The 12,424-nt window shown below is 30.6% G+C and overlaps 1 protein-coding gene across 6 annotated transcripts in view; it reads left to right on the top strand.

Annotated features, from left to right (window-relative positions):
• Positions 1 to 12,424, top strand: part of RhoGAP102A (Rho GTPase activating protein at 102A) — an 84,486-nt gene that overhangs the window by 41,797 nt on the left and 30,265 nt on the right. For 3 of the 6 annotated variants that reach the window (XM_088182526.1, XM_088182525.1, XM_088182527.1), the window contains exon 4: positions 6,820 to 6,944. In XM_088182526.1, the coding sequence (XP_088038652.1) occupies positions 6,820 to 6,944 (125 nt within the window). Of the gene's footprint in view, positions 1 to 4,918; positions 6,945 to 12,424 lie in introns of those variants that run through there. The other 3 variants (XM_088182524.1, XM_088182523.1, XM_088182522.1) reach the window with 1 other exon arrangement.

The raw sequence follows: 12,424 nt of genomic DNA, 5'->3' as shown, positions 1-12,424 counted from the left end.
CCTTTGTGGTCCGCAAGAGTTTCTCGGCCTGCCAGTCAAATCAAGCTCCAACAGCTCCAGAGCATCCGCACCAGCTTTTTAATCTGATTACAACGTCTCAAGCCAATCAAACCTTCGAGCCTATCAGATCTTCAGCTGTCATCAAGATCGGAACACCCTTTGTGGACGCGGCCTCTATTTTTTTTATTTTGACCTATTTTTGGGTAGTTTTCCCCGGCTCCCGAACTATAAGATAAACTAAAAATCCATTCAACTAATTATCAACCTATTAGTTTACTACCGACACTTCATATAATAAATATTTAAAAATAATAAATACTCGCTTAATAGAATCTCTTGTAGGTGAAATATTAAACGAACAATTTGATTTTCACGAAAAGCACTCAACCACTCACTAACTCAATAGACTTACAGAACACATTTCCGCCAATTCCAATAAAAATAAAAGTACGGGTCTTTCGATGCTTGATGTAGAAAAAGCTTACGATACGGTGTGCGCGAATGGATTGTAAAAACTATTTTTTTTACTTTGATATGTAATACATGTTGAAGGTTAATTACTATTTTTATGTTTACAATTATGTTATTATTATACAATATAATAAAAAAAATACAATTTAAAAAGAAAAATATAATCTTTTAACAAATTCAGTAATAGAATAAATAAATATAGGAAAAATAAATAATAAAAAGTATACAGTACACAATACTTTTATTAGAAAAAAAAACGATAAATATGATAAATGCTAACTTGGGTATTCGATAGACTCTAAACATAAAATTGACTAAGCGTATAGTAAAAGATTTGCCGTTATTACGACCCTTAGACCGATATTTATCAAATCATGCTAACAAGTAATTATACATGTTTTAACACATGCATGCCCGATGTTAAGTAACAGCAGTAATACTATTTTTGAGGATAGAAATTATTTAATGTCATGTCAATAAGTTTATCATAGACCATTCAAACCCTCTAAATCTTAGACAGGTCATGATTGTTGTATTTTAAATTAATCCTTATATTTTCGACATACAACAATAAGATGATTTAATTAGATTTTATTATGATTTGTTTTCGTTAAAATAATATTTTTGTTTTGTATACTTATTTACTTAAACAAGCTCAATATTTAAGTTTTCTTGTAACTCAAGTCCAAAAATTTCATTCTGACCTCCGATCGTAAATGGATATAACAACAAAGTTATCGGTTTTTCGTCAGTCCGTTTATAAAGTCGTTTCGCTCTCATCACCTATAAAGATATATTGGGCCTCGGGCATCCTACACACATAAATATGCGAGTTAATATTTTTAAAGTTTAATTGTGTGGACATAACTCAAATGGCAAGGTCGAGTAGCGTTGTACGTGAAGAAAAAAATATTCATTATTAGCCAAGAATAGAGCCGAAGAAAGCAAAGACAAAATATAATTTAATAAATGAACGATACGTAAATAAACGGCATTTCGGATTATTTTTGGTGCTCGCTAGTCTCGGACGAAGATCTAAAAATATTCACAACTTATATTTAGATCATGTATGATTTAAAAAATATATATAATATGATAATGTTTGATACGAATGCTTGAGAGCTGATATTGATTCTTGGAAAATTTCTAGGTGGTCCAGTGCGGAATGAATGAAAAGCATTTAGTGGGCAGTAAATAATCGGCGATGAGCTCTAATGTGGTCGATCGTCTTATTGTTTTGATCTCTCTTAATGACTTAACGATTGTTTGAAACATTTCACTCAAAACTTTGCTAGTGTATAAATAAAGATATCTGCATATTTTCGTCCGTTGCCCATCCGATGTGCGGAAAAGGGCGTTCCCAAGCGAGATTCATATCAGAGTTGGGGTCCGTTCAAGTACGAGCGTGTAAAACTTTGGACAGAGACATACTTTAATTTTAAAGGTCTCCTTGGCGTGTTTGTATACACGAAAAGCTTAAGTGGGTAGATGCCGCGGCGCTACGTAATTGCGGGGGCAAACGTACTACGGCGACTTTTTTTAGTCTTTCGCGGTGATGTAACAATCGTGGTAGCTTGTGTCAAATTTACTGACGTCTTTGATTTTTTAAAAACATGTATAAATAATTTTTAATTGGATTTATTTCAGTTGCGAGAAGTTTTCTGTACATTTTTTTCTTCTAATACTTATGCTGAAGGCAAATTTATGTAAAAAATAATTTTTGCTTCAGTATACCCAACGGAATATAATAAGTTTCCATGTAAAATTCAAATAGGGTTTATCGAAGTAAAGTTCTCTCAAATACGATATTTATAATTAAAAATAATAGAAACACATTTAACAAACCCAACTGCGAGTGATATTCAAAGAGTCAAGATACAAGGCTAATACAAAAAGAACCGATTAATACTATGCCATTTCAGCTACGTTCCGCGTGACGTATTTCAGTTTGCCAGGCTCCAGTTACAATACTGTTGTTGCATTGTGTACTTAAAAAAATACAATGAAAATTTCTAATACTAAAATGTGTTGCTAACTTGTTTCTATTACGTTGATGAAACGTCGTTGATTTTATGTAAAAAGTAGTAATGTTCTTGATAAATAGATGTCTGAAAAAAATATAATTATTGTTCTTAGAGAATATAAAAAAAAGTTAAAACTTTTTTATGAAATAGTTGTCAATAAATGTTTTAAAACCCGCGCGCACTAGGTACCAAAATATAAAACAATCGCTAATAAAAAAAATCATATCTATGTTCCTCAAATGCATTGAAATTTATGGTGACTATGTTGAAAGATAAATAAAGGTTGACCTATAATACTATCCTATGTCCTAAAATAAAATACTTCAGAAATATTTCAAATTCATTAGCTTTCTATGTTTACTTTTAGAATATCCTCAGTATGTTAAAATGTATGTCTATTATTAAAGAAAAACATTTACAAATTACCATAAAAATTAATAATTTAACATTATTTTTCACATATAATTATAGTATGCCCTATAAATTATTTTACTATATTTTGCGTATTTTTATCAACGGTTTTTACTTGCAAAAATAGAGATATCATAGATAAATTTAATTGCCATACATATTTTTTGAATAAGTGTTAAATGACAATCATCATACACTGATTGACATTTAAACAACCATGTATATGAATATAATATGTCAAATAAAATGTTATACGCTTATTAAATTAGTTTATCGAAAGTCACCGTCAACAAAATTGCCTTTTAATCAAAACAATTAAACAAACTTTTCGGAAGATTTTAACTAAGTTTTAAAATTTTACTTTTTTGATGTATTTCATTTCTCGTGAAATGAAAATTCTCATTTTACTTCTTGATTTTCTTGAGAAATTTTGATAAACAAATAAAGTAACATATATTATTAGATTATAATAATACAGTATATTATTGTAGATATCTTTATATTAATGACGAAGAGGGAACTGGATAATCATTCAACAGAACAAACTACAATAAGTTGATGATTTGTTATATTGGATGCAAAAAATTGAAGGACCAGAACGAATCTATCTACTTGCATTGATTATATAGCGTTTAGTTTTAATAGAATTTCGGACTTTCGTATTTATTAAAAACCATTTTAGATTGTTGGAAAAATAAAATTTAGGTAGCTCTGTAGCTCTGTAAAAAGCCCACTTACATTTTTGCATTCTGTCGATTCCCAAGCAGCGCGGTTTTTTTTTTATCTGATTATGAATGTAGTTCTTAGATTACCAAAGCAAACATTATGTTGATTTGAGAAGTTGAAAAAATCGTGAGAATTTTTTGTTATTCAAATACTTCTGACCTCTATTAAAAGCTTTTTAGAAATCATTAATATTTTAAGACATCTGACACAGGCACGCCCATTCTTATGCAGCGGTTATAAAACATTACAAAACTATTGTACAAATTTATTTTTATAAAACATTACTTCAAGCTTAATTTATTATTATTATTATTGTAAATAAATATTTGGTTAGTTCAATTCATGCATTATATAGAATACTTGTGTTTAACACGTATGTTACGATAATTGGTACGACTATTATTACAATACTAAATTTATTATAAAATTCGTGGTTTTCTAATATTTTTAATTACTAATTTATACATATTTTTTAAATGTACACTGAATGTACATCACCGGTTCGCGCGGATTGAAAATGAAAGGAACAGCGATAATAATTTCAAAATATTTTTCTTAGAATCATATAAATACAGCATAAAGGTAGTTTTTAAGTTGACTTGCTTATGTTGGTTTATTAAAACTTAAATTTTCTAATGTATCATAATAAATTTAAAGTATGCTTATATCATAAACTCTAATTTTTATTTAACTTACCAATAAATACAATTCCTTGATCGCTTACAAATTTTTTGTTTTAAGAATAATTCGTCAGAAATTGTTGTATGTTTTGACGATATTTATATCACTAGTATACTAATAATAAATATCAATTTTAAATGCGGTAATTATTGGCTCATATATGTATTAACAAAATAACTGTATTTGATGATAACTCTTAAATAGTTATAATTAACTAATCTGATTTTTTTCATTATATCATCATATATTTATAACCTAAGGTTAGATAACTGTAAATATATTGGTATAACAAGCATATATATAACTTGGTGGGAAAATGTTAATGACCTTGACGTAGTTTTAAACGCGAAAAGCTTTTATCTTATCCACTTTCACAAATCTACTCGACATCAAACGTTGAACTCTCGTATAATGTAATCGAAAAAGAAAAGCTCTTTCGCTTTATATCGACTTTCCGAAAAAATCATTTAAAGTGGCAGACCACCACCTGTCCGGCGATCGCACACCTTGTCGTTCCACAGCCATAACTAAAAACTTCCTTCGTGTAACCGTAAAAATAACAAGTGGAACAGCTATTTATAATACGTGTGTAAAACTTTAGTTCTGGCAGTGGGGGGGCGGCGGCGCGCCAGTCTTGGCGTCGCGCGCGCGCCGGCCGCTGGACATCTCTTCAACCCTTGACCAGTCCTAGTCTTGGTCTCGATTGACATCCCTGTCAATATCCACGTGCCTTATAATGTCACCGCCGACGAAAAACCCCAGTGCCGCTTCAAAAGATCCACCCGAAGAGTGATCAGGAAGCCTCAAACAAAATGTTCTAGACCAAAAATCAGTGACAGTTTAGTTTTTAATTCAGTGTGATGAAACGAGAGTGGTCAGTGGAGAGAGCATCAGTGAATGTCAAATGTGATGGCGGAACGTGGAAGGCGCGGTTCTAGCGCTAGTCCCGACAACATGGGCAAGTCGCGAAAATTACGCAAACCATCTAAAGAGCGGTGGCTCTTGACCCGCAAGACATGGAAGTATATGGCGGATGCGGGTCGTCGACTTATCCCGGAAGGAGCTCTGAACAGACCGGAAGACATACCTAAAATCGAGGCTTACTTTCAAGAAGTCTGTCAGAAAGAACCTAAGTTCTTACTATGGCGGAAAAGCTCATATCCTGGAGCTATAGGATTCAGACCTCACAGAAGACGCAGAGACAGAACTAAAGGCGGCAGCTGCAGACAAACTAGCTCTGCTGATGAAGCGGAAGAAATACCTCCACCGACCAAAAAACCAATAGGCAATTTGATCATTACGCAAACATCCGGTGGACGATTCGATATAAGTAAATTAAAGAAAGATTTTCTTGGACCATCGACGTCTAAAGATCCTAAATCGGTATTGAAATCTGGACCTGGGTCATCCACTACCATTCAAGCACCAGCGGAAGATCCGGACCAAAAAGAGCTCATCGATATGATTCAGAAATACTTAAACGTTCAAGATAAACCACCTCCGCCACCAGGTCAACCAGGGTTTGAATATCAAGATTTGATTGATAAATTACAGCAACATTTAGCGTTGGTTTTTGGAAAACAAAACGAGAACGAAAGAAGTAGAAGGAATGCGAGAAGAGCTTCTGGATTGTCTGCTGATGGAGATCCGGTTCAAAGATCGCTTTTAGATACATTGAGTAGATATTATAGCAGATCTCCCAATAGAAATCATGTGATTTCAGATTTATTGACGGACCGAAAGCTTTTGAAGAAGTTGTATTATGATTTGCGGCAAACTAAAAATTTTAGGCCAACTAGAAGCGGATTGGCTACTAGTAGTAGTAGTACTAGTTTGGGACAAACGTGGAGAAGTTCATTGCATCATATGAGGCGAGAAGATGATTATGAAGAAGAAGACGATGAAGATTATGTAGAAGGGCCTTGGGAAAAACCCGGTAGAGCGTCAATTGGACCACCGCCTTTAGTCGAAGTGATTGGAGAGAGTGGAGGATTCCAGGCTGAGACTGGAATACAGACAGATCAGATTAGCGAAGATGCATTGAAACGATTGAGAGCTGAGTTGCATGAGAGAAGGAAGCAGAGAGCCGCTGAAGAAGACGGTGAAGGTGGGAAAGATTCAAAATCGGACGATAAAAAATCTCCTAGGAGAAGAAGTAGCGTGGATCACGATGATGTATCGCAGTCAGTGAGCGATACGATTAAAAGATACTTGAGAATGGCTAGAAAGAAGAGTGTGGATGCCGATAAAGTGGATAGGTTTAAGCGGATAAACTATGATAAGAACTTGAGGAATATAAAGCCCAAGGGCGAGATCAGTAAGCCGGGGGATGACGATGGTCTGAGTAAGGGTTGTCAAACGGACGAAGAGTGGCTGGACGTGTTCGAAATAGTGTCTACGCCGGAGAGGAGTGCTGGTTCTTTCTTTTCGCAACTTTTGCACGGTGGTCGCGGTCACGGTTCTGGTGGTAGTGGTCACGGTTCATCATCGAATTCGTCTCCGGTAGGTGGAGGGGTGATGCAGAAGTCGAGATCATCCAGCAGCGTGGTGCAGCATGTCAGCAGGAGAATCTGGCGTGCCAGGAGCAAAAGTCGAGGTCCTCCTGCACAGCCTGCGTCGTGGCTGCCACAGGTCTGTAAATTTCAATTTATTAATAAATATATCCATAAATCATTTACTTTTAGTTATATTTAAATATTAGTAATATTAGTAATATAAAAAATAGTTTAACCAGACTTTATACCAACTACAGTATTTTTAGAAAAATCAATAAAAAAAATTTGATCAGTTCTATTTTGATGATTTTAAATATTATTTAATATTTATATTTCTGTTTTTTTACAGAAATACTGTACGTAAAATTTATATAGAAAATGGTTATTCAAAGTTTTTTTTATTGTCATTTTTACTATCTTACATTTTTAAAATATTTAAAAAAAAAAATATGATTTTAATTAAAATAATACAACAGTATTTAATATAATATAAATAAGCTGTTCAATAAAAGGTAACATAAATACCATCAATAATTTTGTATTATATTAGATTGCCAAAAATTCATATAAAGTTGCATGTCGAAAATCCTTGGTATAAATTAGCTATCAATATTACTAAATATTTTTTACAGACAAAATAAAAAATAAGTGTTTGCTCTAGTATATATGTATATTAAAATAAGGAAATAAAAAACTAGTTTAGTATGTTTAGTTATTTTATATTTTCAGATCAGTTTACGTACATTTTTTTCAACGCTTATTTTTTTTAAATTTTCCAAATTAAATGACCAAGTCCTCAAATTAAACAAAGAGTCTTTTAAGATTGTTAGCTATTTTATAGAAATGAGAATTTAATAATTTATGAGTCAAATCTGTAGGAGAAAAGTGGTATAAAAAGTAATTTTGACTTAAAGATTCTCACATTTTTTTTCTAATTTTGATGGTATACCACAATATATTTCATATATATTTTTGTATTAAATATATATCAAAATCGCGTTTATATTAATATACGCGTTTGCTCCTGCTCTATATGACACAATCTGAAATAGTTAGATAAATGTTATTGATAAGGAAAACGAGTAATAAAACATTTTACATTTGATAATATTTTTTACCTATTTTTGTGTTATGGTGTTATAATACGTTTGCACAAAAAGTAAGAAATTGTACCTGAGTCATAATTAAGTTTTATAATATTTTTTATTCTAAATGGCATCGGTAGCATTATTTAAATTTATATTATATATCCAGTTTAGATTTTTATAAGCTATATGATATATTTTTATAATAGATAGAGGCATGTAATGACTTAAAATTACATTTAACTGTAAACTTACACTATTATTATTTGATTAAAGTTACACAGACAAAGGGATCCTCAATATTATTAATCTTTTTTTTTGAATACATTAATGATATTTTCTATGAGCTAAAGTAGCTCATTATTAGATTGTTTTAATACCTAATTCGATCCTAATTAATTATCACAATATTCATACAAACAAACGCCATAGTAATTAAACCTTAAAGTATACGTGAGATTCGAAACTATGTCTTTCGGGTATAAGTTACCGACTTATACCACTATTGTGCTGGTTTGTTTTATTTTCACTCCAATTTATTTTATTATTTTATTACGATCTGCTTTTAATGATGACTTAAAATTTTACATTATTTACTAAATTACTGCGTAGTTAAAACCTTTTTTATTAAATAAATACAAAATAATAATAACATATATTTATATGCATACATACATGCATATAGTGGATACATATACAAACACACAAGAGATTATAGTCCGAAAATAGCCTAGATCAGTCGGAGTGTTGACATAAAGCCAAGTTCAGTTACGAGCTTCATTAATTATATTCAAGTCCGGCCCAATCGTTTATATTCTTATTATTTTGATCTTCAAAATGATATACTCGGTCACATTTTCGCCGTTCATCAATATCACCTAACTGTCTGATCGTTAAACGTTAAACGATCGGCGGTTAATTTATGTATCGACAAGTTGGACATAAAATTTCAACAGAAATACATTTCCTAGAGCAAGGTCTAGAGCAAGTAATATAAAAATAATATTTATATTTACATATAATATTAATAAAAAAAATATGTCGTATTTAAACAATTATGGTTTATAATATATTTTAATTCTATATTTATATTGTTGAAATACAAGTAATGATTTATAAAGAGCAATAAGATATCTTAAAACGAACCATAAGCTCAATACGAAATTGCGAAAAGCTCGTTTTCCACCCCATTGAAAATGGAACGCTTAATGGTAGAGCAAAGTGTGATGCAACAGTGATTCTAAATCTGTGCGCTCGTTCCTGTCGCCTTCCGGTGTTGTAATATGTAAATGTAAATATAAAACGTTAAAAAATAAAATGAAACATTGTAAAGCTTATATTTTCATAGTAGACGCTTCAACATCTGTGTAGCAATAAAATTAACGTTAAATTTATACCCATTATATTCGAAGCTTTATGCCTAATAAATTTACCTCGAAATTACACATAATAAAACTTATTTTTCAAGCATTAGTATTTATTACATGTTTACTTAATTATTTTTGGTCAGAAGTATACTAATAAATAAAAAAATATGTTCTCACTTAAGTATATTTTTTTTAATAACAGTATATTTTTCTGAAACAAGAACTAATATTTTATTATCTATGATTTCAATAACTGAGACAACATGCCTTAATTATACTTTAAAAATCATATGTATTAGCGTATCATGATAGAATAAAAAATAATATTTTATATGTTTTCTGATTACTATGTGTTTTTTAAAATGTTAACTAATGACAACATATAATTTAAACATATTATATAGAAAATATTGGAAATACTATTTACATATTTATTTTGCACTTTATTTAAGCGACTAAAAGCAAGATATAATTAACTTTTAAAGATTTTATATCTTAGAAATTTATTCTGGCTGATCAATATTTTATAAGTCTTCCAATCTATATTGCAGCCTTTAATTGACATATGTCACCATGCACGAGCTCGAATTTATACATCAGTGAGTTTAGAAAAATCTAGGAGATCCTAATCTGTTATGATTCGTCAGAAATAAAATTATATAATAATCACTAATTGCAATCTCCCAGATTGCATAGAAGTTTAAAAAGACTTGGGTCTTGAGGGGACTTTATTATATTATAACTGAATTTATTTACAATGTACATATTAATATTCTCGTTAAAATCATAGGCTTGTATTTTTCTACGTCATAACAATATGTTAAAGATGTTTATAAAGAATATTTTTCCATTTTTAACCAGACGATATCGCCTCTTACAGACCTATAAGTATCTTACCAGTTATGTCAAAATATTATACAAAATACTTTTAAAAATAATCAAACCAGCAATACTGGAAATTAATCTCTGACAAATCATTAATTTGGCTTTAGAAAAAACATATTAAATAAAAATAGTGCTCAGACTATTCTTAGATGTATATATTCCAGGCTGTTTCCATACAATATCTTCTAAATAATCAAATCCTATCTGAAAGATAGACACTTATAAATTAAGATCAGAGAAGTAAACACAAAACTGTACCATCTATCATTAAGTGTGCCTCAGGGCAGTGTTCTTGGATCGATGCTCAACTAAAATTTCTATATTTACCAACGATACTAGAATAATGGTGTCTGATACTGACCCAACAATAGCATCGAAGAGACTGTAAGATCATCTCTAAAAAGTCTAAGCTTGGGTCTCTAAATCGAATCAGAGCTAATCAGAGCTAATGAAACTAAATCAATCCATGTTACATTTATATACGCTAAACAAAGATACTTTTGTCTTTCAGTATTCCTCAACGGAAAATCGATACCACAAGGTAACTCCGACAAATATCTAGGAATTTATCTCAAAGAAAACTGACTTGAAAAAGTCATATTTGGAACAAAAAGAAACTTTTTGGCTCACAGGATCAAATTCAGGCTTACCATTGAGAAAAATATGATTATATATAAATCTATCATGTAACTGGTATTATCTTATAGAGCTCAGATTTGGGGTGTAATCTTCATATATAATATCAATATTATTGATTTGAGACTCAGGTTGATGGCCGGTGCTTTGGTTTGGCCTATCAATTATCTATTAAATGCCTGCAACTTGTCAGTGTAAAAAAAGACAATTAATAATATAAGTGGACAATATTTGAACAAATCAAGAACTCACCTCAACATACTGGCAAGTAATCTGCTAAAAGTCATTGTTTAAACTAAACGTAGATTTAATTAACATACGCAATACCTAAAAAAAAAACCTAATTAAACATATTATATTTTTACGGTAATTATTTAATGGAAGCCTCTTTTACTTGTGAAATATAAGAATAACTTACTTTCTAAATAGACAGTTTGCATTTTATTATAGATTAAAAAATATTATGCATTATAAATAAAATATATTTAACATGAGTTATAAATATAGAAAGCTTTCTGTTAATGTATGTAATGGCGTTTGTTTGACTTGTTTTAAAATAAATAAAATATTATATAATTAAATATATTTATAGACACATCAAAACAAATAATTCAGAAGCCAAATATTCTCCTGAAAAAAATAAAACAACTCAGAAAGAGTAGTACATGCGCCGTCGAAATACAATACGAACAATCGCCTTTGAACATCAAACGCTTGTAAACAAGAGTATCTATCGACAAACGTAAAATCCTGATATTTTTTAGCTTAGAATAAGTAGAAAAAGAGATTTAATTATATTGAAATATACACGGCATTGTTGGGCAAATCAATGAGTTGTCAGTCGCTCGGTCAAGTCTTAAACGAGTGTGTTTATTTGGAATGACGCCACGGTAGTTCGTTACATTTATGCGATTATAAATACCTTTTCGTCGGATTTCCACCGCAGCTGTAATTTAATTTCATTGCTTTTTTCACTAGCTACTAAGTTCTGTAATAATGTTTTTCTCCAGTTTATATACAGCTCGTGTATTCAAATTGATTTGATGTAAGTCATGAAATATGATCGTTCTAATTTAGTCGGGTGTTTTGTAACAACTGCTATAAATAAAGTGTAATATTTATTTAATAAATTTGCTACAATTGTTATAAGTCAATTACTTCTTAATAGCTTAAAGATTATCTTAAGTGCCAATGTGATCCAAATCTAATTATTTTTAAAAAATGTATTAAATCTCCTTTATAAACTAAACTGTTTTGACAGTTTTAGGTTATAGTGAAAGTTAAATATGGATAGTTCAAATAATGGTGCAAAAGTCAGTTTCTATTTTAAAAATTGAATAGCTTTTGAATAACCAAGGGATGTAGATTTTTTAATTTCAATTATTTATTCTCTTAGATATAATTGTGAAATATGATATACTTTAAAAGCCGAGCTTTTTTTGGCTGTGTCCCATGACAATTTGTAACGTTTCTGAATATAATGCTTTAATTTCTTCTTGAATATTATTCTTTAGCTCTTGAAGTGTTTAAGGTGTGTTAATATAACCTGACCCCAAAGGAAATAAACTGGAGCTGTCAGATCAGGCAAACGTGGTGGTCAGTTACTTTCTGTTCCGAGTGAAATTAGTATTTTGACGAAGAAG

Source organism: Plectrocnemia conspersa, unplaced genomic scaffold, assembly GCF_051122295.1.
Source record: "Plectrocnemia conspersa isolate PC_06_02 unplaced genomic scaffold, ASM5112229v1 ptg000003l, whole genome shotgun sequence".
NCBI classification, from domain to species: domain Eukaryota; kingdom Metazoa; phylum Arthropoda; class Insecta; order Trichoptera; family Polycentropodidae; genus Plectrocnemia; species Plectrocnemia conspersa.
This window is presented reverse-complemented; position numbering and strand designations above follow the sequence as displayed.